At 46.1% G+C, this 17729-nt stretch overlaps 1 protein-coding gene across 5 annotated transcripts in view; it reads left to right on the forward strand.

Moving 5' to 3' along the window:
- The window catches only part of LOC105089008 (O-acyltransferase like protein), a 64337-nt gene that overhangs the window by 21260 nt on the left and 25348 nt on the right, over nt 1–17729 (forward strand). For all 5 annotated transcript variants that reach the window (XR_010378184.1, XR_010378183.1, XR_010378182.1 and 2 more), the window contains exons 6-10: nt 2941–3120; nt 3923–4025; nt 10486–10587; nt 13473–13638; nt 15110–15189. Coding sequence is in view for 2 of the 5 variants with exons in the window: in XM_064480383.1 (XP_064336453.1) it covers nt 2941–3120; nt 3923–4025; nt 10486–10587; nt 13473–13638; nt 15110–15189 (631 nt within the window). In the remaining 3 variants the exon portion in view is untranslated. The remainder of the gene's footprint in view (nt 1–2940; nt 3121–3922; nt 4026–10485; nt 10588–13472; nt 13639–15109; nt 15190–17729) is intronic.

A 17729-nucleotide genomic window follows, 5' to 3' on the forward strand; every position in this document is an offset into this window, starting at 1 on the left:
TAATTTCTACTCTGGGGTGTCAGAAAATAAACCTACTTACTCTCTTGTTTCTTTATAGCCCCATCAGATACTGAGGACAGTTTTGATGGCCTCCCCCAAGTTGCAGAAACTCTCAGTTATTTCTTACGTGAGATGGTTTAAGAAGTCTCTCTGCTCCCTGGCCGCCATGTGGAAGGTTCCATGGTGGGCACGGCAGACAGGGCACATGCTTGGCTGTCCCCTGGGTTTCTAACTCTGCCCTTGGTCACGTTGTTTGACCTCTAGGAACCTGTTTCCACATGTGTAGAATGGGGACATATAATGAGATTTGTTGAAGGAATTCAATGAGATAATGTGCCCTCATCTCCTCCTAATTGCTGTGTTCTCAGTTAAACCAGGAGAGGGAGGAAAGGGCAGGGGCTTTAACTGGTCAAGACCTTTCACTGCACTGACCTTGCTGAGATCACCTGGGTTCCAGGGACCTGCCCTGTGCTCCTGTCAGATGGAGGGTGAGCCTACAGTCACCATAATTCACCACTGCTTATCACTGGGTGGCAGGCTAACTCCCAGAGCCCTACATTTTAAGGCCAGATCACAGGATTTAAAGCAGACACACCTGGCATGGTGCCAGGAATCAGTCATTAAAATGATAGATTCTTCACCCGAAGTAAGACTCTCTGATCAGGACACTAAGGTTACGTTAACTTTTTCAGCAGCTACATTTAACTGTGGTCTCAAAATGGGGGGACTCTATGTTCCATTGCTGTAGCATTAAAAAAAAATCGAATACCATCAGAGTAAAATATCACATTCCTGAATGTTTGGAAATAAAATCGAGATGGAGAAACCCCCAGGTTTAGCACTTTTTTTCTCTCCACTCTCACACTCATCAGTGAGTCAGATCAACACAAGACCACTGTGCCTTCGAGCAGTTTAGAGCCAAATTTGGATTCCTTGTTCCTTATCCTCCAAACAATCATTGCATTTGCCTAGAGTGGATTCCTGTTACATGAGCCTGTTCCTTACAATTTAGATGAGAAAAATATGAGTGAATATTTGAGGATGACTTCATGAAGTAAATAGCTATGGATTTCTGCCCTCTGGAAGTCGGGGCTCTTCCTCTGTCGTCTGTTGCTTAAAGTGGGCTCCTAGTCATAATCATTGAAAAAAATCCAGAAATTCAAAGCATGGTCACATTTATGGTTCTCAAACTTTGGCGAGCATCAGAATCACCCAGAAGGCTTGTCACAACACAGATTCCCAGGCCCTGCCCCCGAAGACTGACTCAAGAGGTCTGAGGCAAAGCCTTTCTTTCTGCATTTCTAACAAGTCCCAGGTGATGCTGAAGCTGCTGGTCCGGGGACCCCACTTTGAGAACCACTGACCACGTGCACGGTTTCATCTGATCCTCCCTGTGTTTCTGTGGCTTATGACACTTTCCAGTTACAAATGAGTGAAATGGGACTCAGAGAGGCTGTCTTCTCTACAGACCAGTTATTTGCAGACAATTTTATAGCTACTGCTGGTGAAGTTCACCCACAAGCAGAATTTAGACGGAAAATATAATAATGACAGCAAAATGTATTCAGTGCTTGCTTGCCAAGTGAGGCATCGGGCCAGATAGTTGACAAGTCTTGTTCTTGAATCCTCACAACAGCCCTGCCAAAAAGTGTGCTCAGTTTAAAAGCGAGGAAAAAGGTTCAGAGAGGTTAAGGAATTGGTGGAACTGGGCAGAACCCAAGTCCTGTGATGTTCCTTTGCGACATGTGGCTTCTCATGTAACCCAGGGAGCCAGACACGAGGTGTAGGACACTGCTGATTGTGCTGTGACAATGCCAATTCCCAGTGAGTTAAAATTCCTCTAAATGGAAGGGTGAGCTTTATGCTGTCAGGCAGGCACATTTGAGAGTGACGCCGATGGAAAAACTCCTATTTACGGCTGGAACCTCAAAATGCTAGTTATTTACATTTTTCCATTTAAGAAGCTGATTTAGATTCTCAGAGCTTGGTTACAAGCCCAATCTCGATTTTAAGTTTCAATTCTGCAAGGACTTCCTGTGCGCACAGTGTCTGAAGCACCCAGCTACACCCAGGAAGGAAAAGGAGTCTATCGGAGCCGACTTGAGTTTTGGAGGCTCCCATTCCACAATTCCAGACACTTAATTGGCCCTCAGGGTGAAGCAAGTTAAATTTTTTTTTTAAATTAAGGGGAATAAGTTAAGGAGAAGGGATTAACCTTTCTTAAAGCAATAGGGCTTAAAAAAGAAGTAGGAGAGGCAACACTCTCATTTGTTTTTCATGATAATCCCATGTTTATAAAATCTACTTTGATTCCCATTTTGCAGATGTGGAAGCTTAGGCACAGAGAAGTTAATTCACTTTCCGGAGGTCACAGAGCTAACACACAAGAGTCAGATTCAGAGCCAGGAATGTCCAACTAACTGTAAGGCCTGCACCCTTAGCTGCTGTGCCACTGCCCTTCTGTTTTCATGCCTCTGCCTTGACAGGTAGGGATGTTGTTGGCAAGAGTTTCATTCTTGGGAGGGCACCAGGGATGCCCTTTCAAGTGAACTGCTGGCTTGATGGAGCAGGTGGTTTCTTAATGATGTCTCAGTCTCCCTTCCCCCAACCCTTTGTAAAGCAGGACTGGGGTCAGGTGTTGGCTTCCCCGAGGCCTGAGCTTGGGGAGCGTATTCTGTATGACATGGTGTGAGCATCAACCTCAGGTCAAGACTGTTCGGGAAAGTCAAGGTTCCTAGCGGAGGGAGACCATGTCTAAAGGTCCACGGATAGATCAAGAGGGGACCATGGAGAAGTGAGTTGAGCAGTCCGGGGTCACAGGGAGGGAGCATCTGGGTGACAGCCATGATCACTGGTTTGCATGTTTTGGCTCGTTTGTGGGGCAGCGCAGGGAGTGGTCTGGCTTTCAGAGTGGACAGTAACACCTTCGCTCCTGCCCAGGGTTCCTAGGAGCCATCGACTGTGCTCTGAGATGCTTTTCTTGGCAGAAGAACATGCCGGCCATCTGGACCACAAAGACGCCAGGGAGCACGTGCTCTGCCCTGAATGGCCTCCGCGTTCTGAGCCTCCTCTGGATCATTTCGGGGCACACCAGCCAGATGACCGCGTGGCTGTCTTTGGGTGAGGAAAACCAGTGAATCTTTACAAGCAGTCGAGGAAGAAAGAAGCTTTAGCTTTGTGGGGTGGGAGGTCTTGTTGGACCATAGGACAGGAGCCTGCAGCCTTCCCACGAGTGGCCATTCCTTTTGCTTTAGAGACAGAGCCATGGCCTCCCATAACTGAGTGTTCCAGGCCAATGTCCAGTGGTTCCTTCACCTCCTCTAGGATGTGAATCAGGCACCTGGTTACCCAGGGAACAGTGACAGCTGAGTATTGTATTTTCCTCATCCAAAGAGCTGGGTTCCCTCTTGCCATGATTAATGAATCCAGAAACTTTTTTTCTCTCCAGGAAAAATGGGCAGGCATAAATACATAAACACTGCGCTCTAGTATTAAATCATTGTTTTTCAACCTTCTTTCTGTTACAACACTCCTGAGGCACTCCCAACAACAGAGTGGTGCTCTCCAAGTGGGAACCAAACTCATAGTTCAGAATTGAGGGGAAGGGGCCAGCCCAGGGTCATCTGAAGAGCATCCTAGGAGACCTGAACCATGATGAACAGGCGATGCTGCTGTAGCCCCTGGGGGGCAGTGGGCCCTGTCAGGGTACAAAGGGGCTCAAAGCCCTGGTTACGATTAGCTACCTCTGTCCCCACTGATATTCCCCGTCCAAGTTCTCCTCTTGAGTGAATTACAGAGATGGGTAAAAGGTTTTGCAATACAACTGAAAGCTAAAGGTGTTCCTTTGGCTTTTTCTGAAGGGATAAATCCCACGATTCCCTCTTATTAAATAAAAATACACTGCTTTTTATATTTGTTGCAGATAACGTCCTTGAATGGAAAACCAGAGTGCTTACAAACCCACTGTACCTTTACTCGCGGAGTGGCCCGTTCTATCTCGGGGTTGACACGTTTCTCCTGATCAGGTGATGTGGTGTTTTCTCTGCTGTTGTGCTCGCGGCTGTTTTTTGGGAATGTGTGGGTGTGGGTGTGTTGCCTTTCTCACTTTAGTGAGAAAAACTGAACGGCCACATTGACTCACCTTGGCCCTTGCTTCTGTGCATCTCTGGATAGTACTGTTGTCACAGCACCTCTTTTGTATCTTCAGTTTATTAAATGTTTCAGGATGGCTCTCTAAAATGGGCCTTTTACGAAAGGTGATTTTATTTTTTGGCGGGAGAGGTAATTAGGTTTATTTATTTAATTATTTTTTTAATGGAGGTACTGGGAATTGAACCCAGGACCTCACGCATGCTAAGCATACACTCTACCACTTGAGCTATACCCTCTCCTGCAAAAGGTGATTTTATTTATCAAAATTGTTTATTTCAGTGGTTCCCAAATTCTGGCCTGTGGTCTGTTACAAATTCATGATAAAATTGCCAGTTCTCACTACAGTGAAAAGTGAAAAAAAAAAATAAGAAAATGGTGTGATGTTACATAAAGCAATGCTTATTTAAATTAATTACTAAGAGATATATCTTCTTAATTGTTTGATAAACATCAGGCACTGTGTTAAGTCTTTGCAGCATTACCTCATTCAGTCCTCCTAATGTTCCTATACACAAGGACAATGGTTAAAGTCCCTTTTTTTGTTGTTGTTGAGGTGAAATTCACATAACATAAAAATAACCACTTAAAGTGAACAATTCAGTGGCATCTAGCACGTTCACAATGCTGTACACCCACCACTTCTATCTAGTTCCCAAACATCTTCATCATCCCCAAAGGAAACCTCACACGCATTAAGCAGTTAATCTCCAGCCCTGCCACCTCCAATTCTTAGGCACCTGCTTTCTGTATCCGTGGGGTTACCTGTTCTAGACACTTCCTATACACGGATCACATAATAGGTAGCCTTTACGCCTGGCTTCTTTCACTGCTCATGGTGTTTTTGAGGTTCGTCTGTGTTGTAGCGCGTGCCAGTACTTCATTCCTTTTGATGGCCAAGTAGTAGTCCTTGTATGGCTAGACCACAACATCTCCATTTTAAAGATGAGGAAATGGAGATGGAGGGAGAGAGTCCTGGTGGACCCGTCATCTAAACCCAGGCAATCTGACTCCAGAGCCCATGCTGTGGCCACTGTGCTGGCCTGCCTCTGCCTCTTTTGGGTAAAGTGTCCTTTCCTTCATCGGGAGATGGTGATGGTAGATGCCAGCTGTTTTTATCCAATGCTGAGCACTCATCCATCCAACTATGCTCTATTGACCACCTATTTGCCAGATATTGTTGTAGGTCCTGAGGCTACATCAGTGGGTAAAACAGACAAGGGCTTCTCACGGTGTGTCCGTGTGTGTGTGTGTGTGTGTGTGTGTGTGTGTGTGTGTGTGTGTGTGTGTGTGTGTGTGAGCATGCACATGTAATTGGCAATAAACAAACAAGAAACAACCTGATAGTAATAAACATCAGGAAAGAAACAGAACAGGGAGTTGTAGCTGTTTTGGTCGTTGAAGCCTTGTCTGATGAGGGGCTATTTGATGTGAAACCAAATGGCAAGAAAGAGCCAGCCGTAGGAAAATCAGGACAAGAAAGTTTCGGGCAGATAAAGCAACTAATATCAAAGTCTAAGGCAAGAGAGAGTGAGCCTTGTTAAAGGAGCTGAAGGAAGGCTGATGCCTAGTGGCGGCGGAGCAGGAGAAGGTGAAGACAGGAGAGACAGGCAGGGCTGGACCATGTAGGACCTTATAGCAACACTAAGGAGTTTGGATGTGAGCCTTGGTGTACTGGGGAGTCGGATTGTTTTGATTTGGAAAGTAATATGATCTGACATTTTAAAAACGATCTCTCTGGCTCCTGTGCTAATAATAGATCTAAGAAGGGCAGGTACAGAAGCAGGGATGTCGATCAGGTGACCTTTCCTGTATCTCAGATGAGAAATGATAAGACATGGACCACAGTGGTGATGGCTTGAATAGAGAGCCAAGGTCATGTTCAAGAGACGTCAGAGGTAGAACCGTTAGGACCTGTTAATGGATTGGATGTGACGTGTGAGAGAAAGAGAGGCATTGAAGATGATTTCTAGGTTTTGGCTTTGCTAACTGAGTAGGTGGTGATGGCATTTAGTGAGGTGGAGAAGATTGGAGAAGCAGGGTTTGGAGGGGAAAATCAAGCTTTCTCCTTTGGACAAGCTAAGATAAAGAGACCTTTTAGACATCCACAAGGAGATGTTAAGGAAGTGGCTGGCCAGGTGAGTCTGGAGCTCAGTGGAAATGATGAGGCTGGAGATAGAAATCTTGGGAGTCCTTGGGATCCAGGCAGCATTTTAAAGCCATGGCGCTGAGTCAGATCACGCAGGGAAGAGCGTGGAAGGACAGATCAGGGCTGACTCCTAGGACCTCTGGTGTCCCAACCAGTAGAAGCTGGGAAGAAGGGAGGAGCCCCATGGGAGTCTGAGAAGAGTGACCCGTGAAATGCAAGGACAAGTAAGACACCCCTGGGACCAGGAAGCCAAGAGAAGAAAACAGCTCAGGAAGGAAGGGTGTGGTCAACGGGGCTGCTGCTGGGGAGCTGAATATGTAAAGAAATGACCTTTGCATTTGGCAGCCGCTGGTGACCTTGTCCAGAGCTCATCCGTGGAGGGTGGACAGGGAAGGGAGAGGATGGGAGGGGGTGGGGAGCCTGACTGGGGAGCAGAGCTAGCCGGCTAATGGGGGTCAGAGAGACATCATTAAAGAGAGGAGATACAAGAACATATCTACCTAGGATGTTGGGAATGAATGAAAAGGAGGGACAGACTGATGCGTGCTGGAGAGACTGGTGTTGACCAAATAACAGAGCAATCTTCTGATGGTGCCTCATTAAAACATTTTTTTTTACAACTCCTTGAAATTCCAAAGTGTGTGAACCACTGGGTTAGGAGAGAACTAGCTCCCAAACAGGGATGGCCAACCACATCCACTTCCTGCAACACTTACTTCCCTGATGCCCTGGTGGCTTCCTCTCTCTCTTCCTTCAGGTTTTTATCCAAATGTCACCTTCGCTGCATGCCTTTCTTGTCTTGCTTACTTATTCAGTGGAGGTCCTGGGGATGGAACCCAGGACCTCATGCATGCTAAGCACATGCTGTACCACTGAGCTCTACAACCCCCAAGTGTCCTCTATTTAAAATGGACCTACCAGCATCTCTACTTCATGTTTCCTGATTTATTATTTTTTTCTGTATCTGTCATACTATAGTTGTCACTTTATTTATATATTTATTGTCTGCCTTTCTCCACTGGAATATAAGGCAGGATTTTTTCCTGTTTGGGGTACTGCTGTCACTAAAGCTGGGCGTATAGGACTGCTCAAGAAGTAGTTGTTGAAATGACTTTGTAATTGCTTTATGACTGGGGCGTGGTGATGCAGAGGGTGATGCAGAGAAAGTAGGGTACAGAATGAGCTGGGACCTGTTCACTAGGGTGGCAGCTCATGCTAGGAGGTGGCCAAGGTGACAACAGAGAGTAGCCCAGATAAGCAAGGGTCAGAGTCCACTGTCTGCAGCGAACAAGGCCATGATATGGGAACCACTGGGCACCACGTCCCAAGAGGGTGTAGCTGGGTCCAACCAGGCAGTTAGAATCCAAGTTCAGGGTGGGAGGCCCTGGAGGAGGTCTGCCCAGGGGACAGCAGTTCAAAGACCAGAACTCTGTTCCTTGCAAAGAGACTAGTAGAACAAGGCAGAAAAGATGCCCTATGCTGGCTGGGACTGATTGGCAGAGCTCCCAGCTTGGGGAGGGAGGCTGGCAAGGACAGATCAGGATGGCTGGAACCACAGCAAATCTCAAGCTGGAGAATTGCCACGAGAAAGGAAGAATGAAGGGCACAAAAGGCCACTGGTCATCCTGGGGCCATCTGTGGAAACCAGAAACAACAGAGAAACCACTGGGTCAGCCCTGAGACATTCAAAACACAGACCAAGGCTACTGAGATTCCAGATGCCCAAGAAAACAATGAATAAGCACCCCCTTTATGATAAAGATGACATACCTGGTACTCGGCTGGGTCTGGGGACCTGGGGAGCGCTGTGCTTTTATCAGGGTTTCTCAGAATATGGTCTCAATGCAGTGCACCAGTATTGTCTAGAAGCTTGAGAGAAATGCAGGTTCTCGGGCCCCACCCCAGACCCACTGTGTCAAACACTCTGGCTGTAACAAGCTTTCCAGGTGCTACTGCGGCCCTTTAAGGCCGGGAACCAGCATGTGAGCCCAGGTGTGAACAGCGGAGGACGGCAGAGAATAGAAGCCGGCAGACGCTGACATGGTGTGAGAGACCAAGACACATTTTCCTCTTTATTCCGACTTGCTTCTGTCCCTCATTGCCAGTCTCAGTGACTATGTTGTTTTTCATTTCTCCCATCAATTTCCATTTTATTTCTTTAGAAAGTGCACATATTCTTTTAAGTCCAATTTTTATCTGAACAATGGAAATATTACTAAACGTGAGAGTAGTATTGCCCTTGTGCTGAGAGCTTAAAATCTTTTACCTCCTACAATTCTCACAATAAACCTATAAAGCCGGAGCCAATATCAGGCCCATTTTTACAGATGAGAAAGTTGATGTTTGGAGATGAAAAACCTTGCCCAAGTCCCCCCAGTTAGAAAAGTTAGAATCAGAACTGGAATGTAAGGTTTGTTTCATGCCAAAACCATGTCTGAAAACTGTGTCACAAATATATTTACACAGTAAGACCAGAGACCTCTGATCATCACTGGGGATGGTTTGGGAACCTGTTTCCACCTCTCAGGCTAACTCCAGACATCTCTGTTGCAGGGTTTTATTCTCTCCCAGCCTGTCTACATCCCTGGGTCTGCTTAGCCTCTTGGAACTAGTTCTCTTGCTTGGAGCCTGTTTTCCTGCGAGCCTTTCTCTTTGTCCTGTCTTTGTGAACTTCAGATGGTGCCCACACACAGAGCGAGACCCTGATTCATTCTTTCCGGAGATTAAGGGGAGGCTGGAATCAGAATTGGCTGCCCTACTTCCACAACTCAGCGCTCTCTTTTACCTGTCTCTGTAAATTCTGTTCCTATTACAATGAATCCAACGTGCTGCGTTTCAAAAGAAACTCTTGCTGGCAGGGAATAAAGACATTCTCCAACCCTCCCTCACCCCTTCCAAGTCCCGCCCAACACACGTAAGCCTTCTTTTGCAGTGGGAAATACATTTGTTCCTTAGCGAAACACCCGCAAGGGTCATTGGTATAAATGTCAAAAGGTTGGGAAACTAAAAAGGTACAGACTTCCAGTTATAAGACAAATGAGCACTAGTGCTTGAGATGTAATGTACAGCACGACACGCATAATGAACACTGCTGTACATTATATACAAACGTTGTTAAGAGAGTAAATCCTAAGTGTTCTCACCACGTGGAAAAAATTCTTTTCTATTTGTTTAATTTTGTATCTATATGAGATAATGAGTGTTCACTAAATTTATTGCGATTATCACTTCGTGAGTATGTAAATCAAATCATTATGCCGTACACCTTAAACTTATCCAGTGCTGTCAGTCAGTTATATCTCAATAAAACTGGGGTGGTGGAGGAAGGTTGGGAAACTCCCTCATAAACTTGCTGATCATCAAGTTACAACCTAAAGGCACAGCCTCATAGATGAACATTCTGGGTAATGAATGCGTCATCAGAATATGTTGTTTAAGAATTCAGAGTGGGATCTTGGGCAGCCCACTTAGTGTTTGAGTCTCAATTTCCCAGTTAAGTGGGCAGGAATGGTAATAGCTTCCTCTTCACCTAACGGGGCTGTTGATTCATCCACTTGATCATTCACTCAACATTTATTGCACAGTGGTTTGGTACAGCAGGAGAGGAAAAGCAGAACCGTTAGTGAAAGAGCTTTGAAAACGAGGTGATACGGCAGACACAGAAGGCCTTGAGGTTGCTATTTCAAAAGACCACGTGGTGGTCAATAGTGTCAATTACCAAACATTTCTGGCTCTCCTCCCTCCGGGCTCTTGGTAAGGTTCCACTTCCTGGCGCCATTGAGGCTGGATGCGCCTCGTCACTTGGTTTGACCAACGAGTGGTACTTGGTCTTGCGATTATGCCAAGAGCGTTAAACATGTCACTTCTGGGCTAGAGCATTTGCTTGCTGGTTTGAGGCACCTCCAGAACTCTCTTGTCCTATGTCCTCTGCCATGGTCACTGCTGAGCTATCAGATAGTGGCTGCTCCTTCAGCCCAGCTCCCATAGCAGGGAAGATGCTGAGATCAAAGCGACTGACAGTGAGCACGTACCACGAGCAAGAAAAAACTATTATTGTTTTAGGTCTTGAAGATGTTTTGTTACTGCAGCATGACTTACTGTATCTTGATAGAGACAACCAAATTAACCAACCCATGAACTGTATCATTGATAAATCATTCCTGTGACTATTTTTCTCTTTCCCTCAGTGGCTGGTTAAGTGCAAGATCATTTTTAAAGATGTGTCAGGATTCAGACGGAGGAATAACCCCTAAAGTCATACTCAGATACTTTCTCAGTCGCCTTATGAGGTAGGTTATTTATATGCTTTCTCAGTTCATTATTGCTGTGTAATAATTTATCACTTTCTGGTCTTTAACTTTCTTTTGAACAAATTTTCGAAGAAAAATAAACAGAGAGAAATCGTTGTCTTCCTTAAAGACAGTTGGCTCTTGCCAGTTTAATGGCTTTTGCCAATAGAGGATATCAGTTTTCATGGTATTTGTCCTAATAGAATTTGAACTATATTAAACCAGCAAAAAACATCCTTATTCCTCAGCTGATGGGCAGCCGATTTCAATAAACGTACAGTCAGATTCCCATGGAATCTATGTTCAACAGAATTTGTATAGCTCCTGTAAATTAATAGTAATTGGATCCTGTAAATAAGAGACTAGTGGAAATGATAAAAAATAGAATAAGATACAACCAGGAGAGGGGCTGGTTGAAGCTTGGGACAACAGTCGTTCTGCTGATAAGTAGGCAGAAAGGATGATGGTTTTTACAAATGTGTGGTTGGTTGGAGCAGAAAGAAATAAAATATTGGGACAGAATATGGAACCAGTGGGATAGCAGAGTGGCAGTGATGTAATGAGATGGAAGAAGTTTAGAAGATACAGAAACTTCAACGCATATAACCCAAACTCTCCATTTAAGTACTTTCTAAATTTTAGTGAGAGCCTGGCTCTCACTATTTAAGGTCCATGGCTCTCTTGTTACCCTGCGCTGTCACAAAATAGGAAAGAGAGAGTTGAAACATTCTTCTGGGCTCTTCAAATGGACTGGGTAAGATCTGACTCTAGTCTGCCTGGGCTTGCTTTCTGGCTCAATCCTTTATCAGCTGTGTGACCTGGAGTAAGTGTCTCAACCTTTCTGTGCTTGTTTTCTCATCTCAAAAATGAAGAGAAAAATGGCTCTCACTTTACTGGACCCTTGTGAGAATTGAATGATAACGTGTGCACAGAACTTAGAAAAATGTAACACGTAGTAAGCCCTCAATAAATATAAGCTATTACCATTTCTGTTGTTATTTATACCTTTTAACTTTTCCTGATAAGAGGTTAAGAATGAAGGAATAGAACTTTATTGATTTCTTTTCACTATATCCTTTGTGGTTTCTTCCAAGCTCTATTATATCTAGTCCTTGTGCTGAACGCTTGACAGAATGCTTATTCTTTCAATATATTTGGGTATGTGGCACTGGATTGAGCAGCCCATCCTGGCCCTTGGTCTCTTGGAGGAGAGGGAGTGGCATTCAGATCAAGGGTTCTTAGTGATCAATGCTAAGATGAATTATTAGGGGTTGAGGCGCGGGCTCCAACGGCATGGTGGGTTCTGCCTGGGAAACTTGCTTCAGAAGAAAACTCCTGGAGCTAGAGATTGAAGTGCAACCAGCAACCACACTTCACATTCCTTCCCTTGTAGCTCCCAGGGCGTGGCCCACCCAGCGACCTCCACCCACCCCACTGGCCCCAGTGCAGAGGCTGCATTGGGCTAGACGCTGCCTGTACCCTGCTCCCTCCTGAGAGCATCTGACCCACACTCTGGTTCAGAGGGGAGCAGGCGGCTGCCTTATTCTCCCCAGGGAGAAAGAGGTGACAGATGGTGGGATGGGAGGCCAGGGAGGTGAGAGCCAGAGGCTTGTGGGAGCAGCTGCAAAGCATCGTGGTCAGATGGTTCATCTGGCAGGACCCAGGACCCAGGACCCAGGCAGGGCTCTGTGGCTGTTGCCTGAGCTGATCTGAGAAGCTGCATCTTGGCACAGTTGGGCCGCTCAGTAATTTCAGCCCTGTTCCTGGGTACCCACCACTCTCCCATCTACCCCATGCTCTCGATGAAGAATGTTTATCATTGTGAGGAGGACAGGAAGCCTGGTGCAGACCAGAGGCGGGGTGCTGACTGACACCTCTGCTGGGGGTTACACCTCCAGCCGTCCTGCCCTTCCCAGGCCCTGACACCGCTTCTGAGCTGTTCGCAGGTGCTGCTGGCCAAGTGCTCTACCCGTTGAACTACCCTGGATTTTCAAATGTGTTCTTTAAAAAAACAGGGCTCTGATCGCAGCCCACCTAGAATCCACGCCAGAATTGCGTGTGCCTCCCAGACACAACGTCACAATGTCACTTCTAAGCTCTAGACCCATGCTGTCCAACAGGCAGCCACCAGGCACCGGCAGAGCAGCGAGACGTGCTGCAAATGTGACATACGTGCACAAGGAAGAAGAATATAAAATTGCTCAATAATTTTTTAGACTGGTCACCTACTGAAATGATAACATTTTTGGATAGATTGGGCTAATTAAAATGAATTGTACCTGTGACTTTTAAAAATGTGGCTACTAGAACGAGTTAACTAGGTGGCCGATGTGGCTGGAATTACATTCTATTCAACAGCTCTGGTTAGACACCTAGTGTCTTATTCATCATCCCTGTAGCTGCTTCCAATCCTGCTTGGAAGGAGGTATTGCATGAAAGAAGGAAGAAATAAAATGAGGAAGAGGGGAGAGGAGAAGAAGGAGAAAGGAAAGCTCTTTTCAGCTGGGGAGGCCTAGACCAGCGTCAGATCTCAGTACTACTGTATGGTTGGGCCATCTCGGGCAAGTGACTCAGTTTCATCATTGGTGAAATCGTTACCTGGACATAGGACTAGTTCGAGGTTTAGAAAGCTCCCAGCACAGTGGCCGACATCCATGACTTGCTCAATGAATAAAAGTATTTTTGCATCAGCAGCATCTGCACCAGCAGATGGCAGGTGCTCAAGAAAAGCTTCTGGACCCACGAGTGTATGAAGGTTTGAGGTGTGGGTGGGGAGGTGGTGCCCCACCCAGTACAATCTGTTTCGGTTCCATCTTATCCCACCAAAGGGACCAGATGGAACCACCACGGAGAGTCACCCTCTCTCGCCCGCTCTTCCCTGCCAGGCTGCAGCCTCTTCACCTGTATTCGGTGTGCTTGCTGGTTGGGCTGTTACCCCTGGTGCCCTGGGGACCTGTCTGGGAAGTGCCTAAGTTCCACCTGGAGAACTGCCGACAAGCCTGGTGGACGAATCTGCTGTTGCTAAACAACTTCCTGTCGGTCCAGAAGGCGGTGAGTTCAGGTTGTTGGCTGTGGCAGGGCGGAGGGGCGCGATCCGGTGTCTCACTCCACACGGGTTGGGGAACTTTCCAAGGGTCAGCCTGAGTCTGGTCCCATTTCTTCTGGCATATTCTCTGGAGTAATAGTGATGCTGCAGGAAGGAGGACTGAGGGCAGGCAGACCGGCCTCCGGGGATGGGGTGGGAGCTGGCGCACCAGCCCCAGCAGGGGGGTTGCTGTGAAAGCAGAGGGGGCGCAGGGGGGAGGTTTGGGAGGGGCCATCTGTCTAAGTGCCTGTCCCCGCTCCCTCACGGTTCCTGTTCCCATCCACACTGCCCCAGCGAGAGGGACACTTTCTTCACCTCCATCCGGGGAGCCTATAATGGGATGGAACATGGTACCACACCCTCCCAGAATGAATTCTATCCCGCATCAAGCCAGATGTGACAGAACATCATGTGGTTACTGGTCATGGCTTCCCCAAAGCCCTCATTTCCTCCTAATGAACTTGGAGCAAATGGAAGTAAAAGAGCTATAATTATAAACTGTGTCACTGATTTTTGCATATGGCTTGAAAGCAAAGCTGAAAAGAAAATCACTGAAGTGTGTCTGCATAACTGCTCACCAACTAGGCGGCTACCTTTTGTTCACAAGTGCGCACCAGCTTCGACGGGATGTACATCCCCACCTAACTGCCTTCAGGTGGACCCACGTCTGTGGCAAGGGCCCAGGGACGAGAGGCTGGGCTGTTTCCCCAGAGGCAGACTAGCTTGGGCCATAAGTGGGACAAGGAAAACTGTCACTTCTGTTGGACAAGTCTGGGCGCCCTGGGACTGAGGCGGTGGGAAGGGAATCCCTGCACCTTTTACCTCTGAAGCACTGGAGAGAATTGCCTGACAGTGAATGAGTTAGAAATACAGGTAACTGCCTCATCTCCCATAAGCACGGACAGCCTGGGAACCGTTGTGGCTTTGGCCAGACACTCTCATGTCAATCATGCGTGGGAACTCTGGGGTTCCCCATGAAAGCTCGTCTGCAGCCAGCCTCCGCTCTGAACCAGCACATTCTCTCTACCTGGAGCTGGGGGAAGGCACGGAGAACATCACCCTAACTCCAGCCACACCGTCAGGATAACGATTCCTTACATCTGTGACACTTGATGGAATTTAGTTCCCACCACTGTTCTAGGAGATTAAAAACAAACCAACCAACAAAATACAATAGCTAAACAGGCGAGGAAAGTTGTCTGAATTTCCACTTTGTAAAATGATAATAAACCTACTCCCCAGGCTTGTTATAAGGATTAGCTGAGCTGAGGTATGTAAGTATCTACACCTCCAAATTCCTCTCTCTTCCCTTGGAAATCCCCCTGCCCTCCTGCCGGCTGAATTCTTCCTCCTGGTCCAGGAAGGTGAGTCAATGTGGGTGGAGCAGAGCTGGCAAATGAAGGAGAGAAGTAACCCCTCTCCCCTCTCTCTTGCCAGTGCAATGGCTGGACGTGGTACCTTGCCAATGACTTCCAGCTCCATCTCACCACACCGGTGATCGTCTTCATCCACAGAAAGTAAGTCTAATGGAACAAGTGTTTCTCCCCATGTGGCCTCTTTCATAAAACTCTTAGAGCGGCTCTGGTTCTGGGCAAAGCAGCTTTTACAATTTAGGCAACAAACTTCGGGAGAGTGTGGACACTGAATCCTCCACCGTTTACTTCTTCCATGTTCTCCTCCAATCCTTGTGTTGTTGCAGTTATAATCAGCGTGTCTGTCATATCCAGTCTCTGCTTTTTCCATTTAGCGGCTCTTAAAAACATTTCCGCATATGGACATGACCTGCGTACTTGTCAGTTTTAGGATTTATATACCATTTTGTATGGTTGGGCACCTAGATTGTTTCCAATTTTTCATGATTATAAATGGCACCTCAACAAATGTCTTTGAACACACTCCTTTTTCCTCTTACGCATTTATTTCCTTGGGGACCTATTTCCAAGTGGAATTACTAGTCAAATGATAGGAACAGTTTCATGGTGCTGGTTTCGCATTGGGAGATTAACTCTTCGGAAAGAGTGAAGTTATTTACATACAGCCCCAGGCAATACATCAGGGTGGCTGCCTCACATTGGATATTCATCACCTTAATTTTTGTTAGTTTGAGGAAAGCTCTAAGGCCTCAGTAACTCACAGGGAGACATGGTTTGTGGATTATCCATGCCATATTGAAAAGATTTATTCACATTCAATTTAAGAAACATTGGAAAATATTAGGAAGGAAAAAAGGGAAAAACCATCACCCTAAACCCACTTCCTCACTTAAGAGGTGAAGTCACTGTCAGTGTTTTGGTGTTTATCCTTCTGATCTTTGCTGCATGGGCTTTTAGACATGAAAGAAGATCTACAGTATTTGTGCAGCATCCGAATAGTTTTATGACATCACCATTTTCCTATATTATTTTGTAAGTAAACAGTTTTAATGTCTGTATAACATTCCATTCTGTGAATGAACCAGAGTTTATTTATACCTTCCCTACAGTTAAATACTTGGATTATTTCAAATTTTATGCTTTTATAAATAAAAGTCTTATAAACATTTTTCTGGTAACCATTTGTCTCCAACTCTGATGCTTCTAGAATGCATATCCATAAGGAGAATTACTGAGTCAAAGGGCATGAATGTCTCTTGAGCTCTTGAAATATAATGACAAGTTGTTTTCCTTAAATGCATCAATATTCGGTCCTCTGGCCATGTAATTACACCATTGCCAATATGGACTATTAATTTAAAAAATGCAAACCTTGTTAAGATCTGTAAGAAAACATTCATTTTTCACACCTAACTTGTAAGCCTTTGATTACTACAAGTGGAGCTGAATTCCAGTTGTGTGTTGATCAGCTCTGTTTCAAGATTACCTGTTAATGCCCTTTGCAAGGAGGCATTTAAATCACAGGCTGATGTTGCCCATTCCAGCCACATGCAAATACTCAAGCATCCTGAGCCAAGAAAATGCATCCTAATTTTAATGTAATCTTAAGAACTGAACAGTTTTTAAAAGAGCAGATCCATCTTTTCCCCATGCATCTCTTAAGCACATGAAGCTTTCTAACTTCAAATGTAAAAGCATTTCTGACTGATCACTTAAAAAGATTATTCCACGGCTTCCAGTAGACACTGATGCAGTGAGTCTGAGTCAGAAAATGTGGGTTCAAATCATGGCTGATAAATTGCCAGTTTGGGGACCCAGAGTAAGTTGCTGGACTCTCACCTCTGTTTATTTATGAGATGGAGATGATAACACTTCACATCAGGGTTGGGGGAAAAAGCAAGATCACACACACAGGAACTAGGACAGTGCCCACTTGTCAGTAACATGAGACCACTGGTTAATTCAGTTACCTGTCCACTGAGATTCCATGTAATTGCCATTGTCCCCAGTCACCATCCCCAAGCAGTGACAGCCCCTTGCCCCTCCCAGTATCTGCAGGGACTGAGGGAAGGGTGGCTGGATAACCCTCTAGACCCATTCCGGGGGTGGCCCTCTCACTATCTTCTCTGCACCATCCCTGTTCCACAAAGGGTCCCCTGGTCTGTACAACCAGCCTCCTTTCTTAACTTCCTCTCTCAGCACCCTTTCTAGAAGGTCCTGGCATGGAGCAGATTTTAACAAAGGCTTCCAAGTGAAGGTTTTTTATTCTCTTTTGCTCAGTGTACCCCTTCTCACACACTCCCTGCACCCCCTTCTCAATTCCACTCCTCCGAGGCGGGTGGGGGATGTGGAGACCACGCACAGTACTGGGGAGGGTACCTATACCTGTGCGCATCCTGTGCAGGGAGGGGTGCTGCCCAAGTTCCCCCTACCCAATCTCCCGAACCAAAAGCATCCTCATCTCATGTCTTATTTTCTCAGAAGTAGGGTAGCGGGCTTGGGAGTGCCATCTCTGACAGCATAACAGAGCTGATAATAGCAAATGAGACTGACTATGGAAGTAAGATCTGATAATCACATTGCTATTTATTTTGGGAATGAAGATTGAAAAAAAAAAGCTCTGAACATCCTCTCATAGAAAGACCTATTCATACTCACATTGTCGCAAGATGAAACTGTTACCA

The sequence above is a fragment of the Camelus dromedarius genome, chromosome 28, assembly GCF_036321535.1.
Source record: "Camelus dromedarius isolate mCamDro1 chromosome 28, mCamDro1.pat, whole genome shotgun sequence".
Classification (NCBI taxonomy): domain Eukaryota; kingdom Metazoa; phylum Chordata; class Mammalia; order Artiodactyla; family Camelidae; genus Camelus; species Camelus dromedarius.